The sequence below is a fragment of the Hesperophylax consimilis genome, unplaced genomic scaffold (assembly GCF_061612785.1).
Source record: "Hesperophylax consimilis isolate HC1 unplaced genomic scaffold, BYU_Hcon_1.0 scaffold_37, whole genome shotgun sequence".
Classification (NCBI taxonomy): domain Eukaryota; kingdom Metazoa; phylum Arthropoda; class Insecta; order Trichoptera; family Limnephilidae; genus Hesperophylax; species Hesperophylax consimilis.
The window spans coordinates 599869-603338 of NW_028301267.1; the positions used below are offsets into that span (position 1 = coordinate 599869).

Below are 3470 nucleotides of genomic sequence, written 5' to 3' on the forward strand. Positions count from 1 at the left end.
AAAAAGGGGTCTACGGTATCGTATACCGTTTACCTAATTCGAGTTTGAGGGATTTCTTAACGTACTTCGAAAAATGGTGTTCAGAAAACATAAAAAAGACAACCTAATATTATAGTAGGAGATTTCAATATAAACATGAATAAAAATGCAGACATCTATACAAAAAACTTAAAAACTTAATCATTTAATTCAATGGGATGAAACAACTGGTAAAAGATCCCACTAGAGTAACTCTAACATCAAGTACATTAATTGATCTGGTGATAACAAATGTATTTGAACTACAGGTAAATCTATTAGATGCACCCAGAATCACAGATCACTCCATAATTCAAATTATAGAGCAAAATCGAAATACGAAAAAACATTTTATAAACACCAAAGCTTATCGGAACTCTGCAAAATATCACGAAGAAGAACTAAGATTACAACTCAGAGCACAAAATTGGAATGGAATAATGGAATTAGATTTTGATATTAAGGTAGAAACATTCATAAAAAACTTAAAATATTCAATTTCAATATTCAAGATTTCTTTTTTAACTTGGATAGATTTAACTTAGATTTCGTCATCTTCGGAATCTTCTTCTTCGCTGCTTAGGCACGTAGACGAGGAGTCTGTAATGTGATAAAATAACTGTAAAGTTTGATAGAAAAAATGACGATTTTGATGATATGAAAATTATTATACATATGTATATATAAAAAACAGAAGGAAACGAACTCTTGTATGTATAGCTTAATGAGATTTATGGTTTAGATACGTAATATGCCATTAATAAGAAACAAATACATGCAAACTTTTCGTTTCCTAACGATTTTTACCTATACATCCGCAATCGTATAAAACTTACCACTGACATCACCAGAAATATTGTCATTTTCTGACTCCGTTACAGTAACATCAGATACTTTATCTGGTAGTCGGTTCCCTGCATACCAGATAGGGACATATTTGCCGTGTTCTTCTTTCCACCCATGTTCAATTGGCAATAGATAGCTTGGAGGATTTTTGGTTGAATTTATCCAGATATTTGATACGTATTTAGCTCTAAGTATCTGTTGAACTAGTTCGATTTCAGACGGTGGCAAAAAAGCAGCATCAAAATTCATAAGAGTTTTGTTAAATTTTTCATTCTCTTTATTGGGCTTAAATTTTTTGAGGAAAATCTTATGGCGGGCCTCGTTTACAGATTTACTCTTCACACCATTTAACTCGCATATGAATTGTTCAATTTTGCATTTGATTTCATTTGTCAATGGAGCATTAGAACTTAGCTCTATTAGAGCCTCTTGATAAACTGTGTTTTTACTTAGGATATTGTAAGGTTTTTGTTTGCCCTTTCTATAAAATGCAGGGGTATAATCACACCCTGTCAAAGCATGAAACGCTGGCAAACTCTTTGCCAATGTAGCACCAATACTGAGATAAATTTTGTTAACATTTACAATACGTCGTTTGGCAAGAGTGCCGGATTCAATAAATATTTCATGCTTTTCGAATTTGTCCAAATTTCCCAGTAAAATGACGATTACATCAGTGTCAGAAGTTTTAATCAAAATATTAGATGGTTCTTGAATACTGTATATGTGGTATATTATTTTTGTATCGGTTTCTTCGTGGTGCCCACACATCAAATTAGGGTTATCGTTTTGCACAACCTTTTTGCCGTCGCTTTGATATTCATACGAATAACAATTATTTTCAAAATTGAGATTAACCGTGCTTCCAGAAATGACTAGACTAGCCTCCTCGGAACTCCAATGTTTTATGAAAAAATGCACGAGTTCTTCTTTGAATTGTGTAATTCTTAATTCTTTGACGAAATTTCTTGGTCTGATTTGTTTTGGCGATGTTATTTTATACTGTGTTTTGGGGGTAGCTTTGTGCCCAGCTCTCATTTCACGTTCAAAATCTTTGATTGAGGGTGATAAATAAGAATCAAATATTACATCGATACGGTTTGCTTTGTAGCTCATACATTTTTTCAAAATGTATAGCGACATTTCACCAAATGTTTTCACATGCACTGGTATTAAATGGAGAATATAGAATCCATCTACAATCACAACATCAATTTTTTGTGGCGTATTGGCATTGGCTGTTTTTTCCAATATTTTCATGAGTGCAGCCTTGTTAGTCTTCATCAAGGAACCATCTAAATGACTCATTGAAGGTGACGATGAAGATAATGGATATTCCAAAACTTTTGGCAAATCTAGTTTCTGATTAAGGGAAATTCCTAAAAGACGACCGAAGACGTTTCGTTCTGCTTTTATAACTTGCAGTTTTTGTGCTGCTTTACATGGCTTTTTTGATTTATCAGAACAGAAATTCCTGATTTCATTGCGTTTTATTGGTTTCTCGAAACGGTCGGGATTTTCATTACATTGAGATATAAATTCTTTTCTCTGATTTTCTCCTGTAGCCTCTATATTGAGCAGAAAGTCTGCGGTTTCATTCGTTACTGAATTCCCAGTGACAATATTGTACAGTTCGTCTTTATCGTCTTGATAATCAAATGGATTGCCATAAGATTCTACAGTATCGACAAGTTTCTTCACTGCCTTTTTGTTTTTGGAAATGTTGGCTGTCTGCAGATCAGAGGTAACGTCTTGTACCCTGGTAATATTAGTTTCATCTAAAACATGAGTTATAATGGTGGATCTCAGTGCATGGCTTTTTGCCCAACGCTGTCGGCCTGACAAGGAATTAGTAAAATGGCTAACACCAGACAATCGCTTAGCAGCATCGGCGTTTATGGTTTGTTCTAGTGTTAAATCAACGGGTTGTCTAGAAAACGCTTTGTCAGTGCGCTTGATACCCAAGCCATGACGTTTTAAATGAAGCTCGAGGCCTGGGTGAGTGTCTTGGACTTTTAATATGTCGTCATGGTGCTTTGTGAGCCATCGCGCATAATTTGGATGATTTAGTATGAAAAATATATTGTTAATTTTTGGAAGTACATATTTGTAAAGCTCAAAATTGTTTTCTCGTATCGATCGGCTCAAAAGAAAGTAATACTCGATCAGATTTATATATTGCATGTAAAATTGTGCCGTTTTGCCGTGTTCTCCGTTTTGAGTTTTGAGTCGTTTATGAATTCATACAATTTTTGTAAGTCATTTTTATGGCTCTCGCGTATAACGTGCCACACACCGTCTTTTTCATTGGACTGACAGTCGGATATTTTTTCAGTTCTTCTAAAAAAATCTTTCAAACAATTAGTGTGATAAAATAATGGAACACTTGTCTGTGAAATTTTATGTTGTAAATTGACTTCGTTAGATGCTAACGATTTCATCAGTATCTTTTCGCGGGTTTCATTTGATTGCAAACAGTGCATCTTTTCAAATTTTTTATGTGATTGTTTACGCTGGTGATCGCAGAATAAGCATATAGCTTTGCAACTAGACGTACTTGGTGAAGGTGATGACAATGTCTCCGCTTGATTATCTGAAGTCTCGAC

At 34.4% G+C, this 3470-nt stretch overlaps 2 protein-coding genes across 2 annotated transcripts; both read right to left on the reverse strand.

Moving 5' to 3' along the window:
- Positions 1 to 425: 425 nt before the first annotated feature.
- LOC149409047 (uncharacterized) lies at positions 426 to 2305 on the reverse strand. Its single transcript, XM_089650196.1, has 2 exons — positions 855 to 2305; positions 426 to 618 (listed from the first exon to the last, which is right to left on the reverse strand). Exons 1-2 carry the CDS (start codon positions 2170 to 2172, stop codon positions 560 to 562), a joined length of 1377 nt encoding a protein of 458 aa, XP_089506322.1. The 5' UTR covers positions 2173 to 2305; the 3' UTR covers positions 426 to 559.
- LOC149409048 (uncharacterized) lies at positions 2220 to 3084 on the reverse strand (the record flags this gene model as incomplete). Its single annotated transcript, XM_089650182.1, has 2 exons — positions 2220 to 2226; positions 2312 to 3084. Coding segments are annotated over 2 exons (780 nt in total), but the record flags the coding sequence as incomplete, so codon positions are not given.
- Positions 3085 to 3470: the final 386 nt, after the last annotated feature.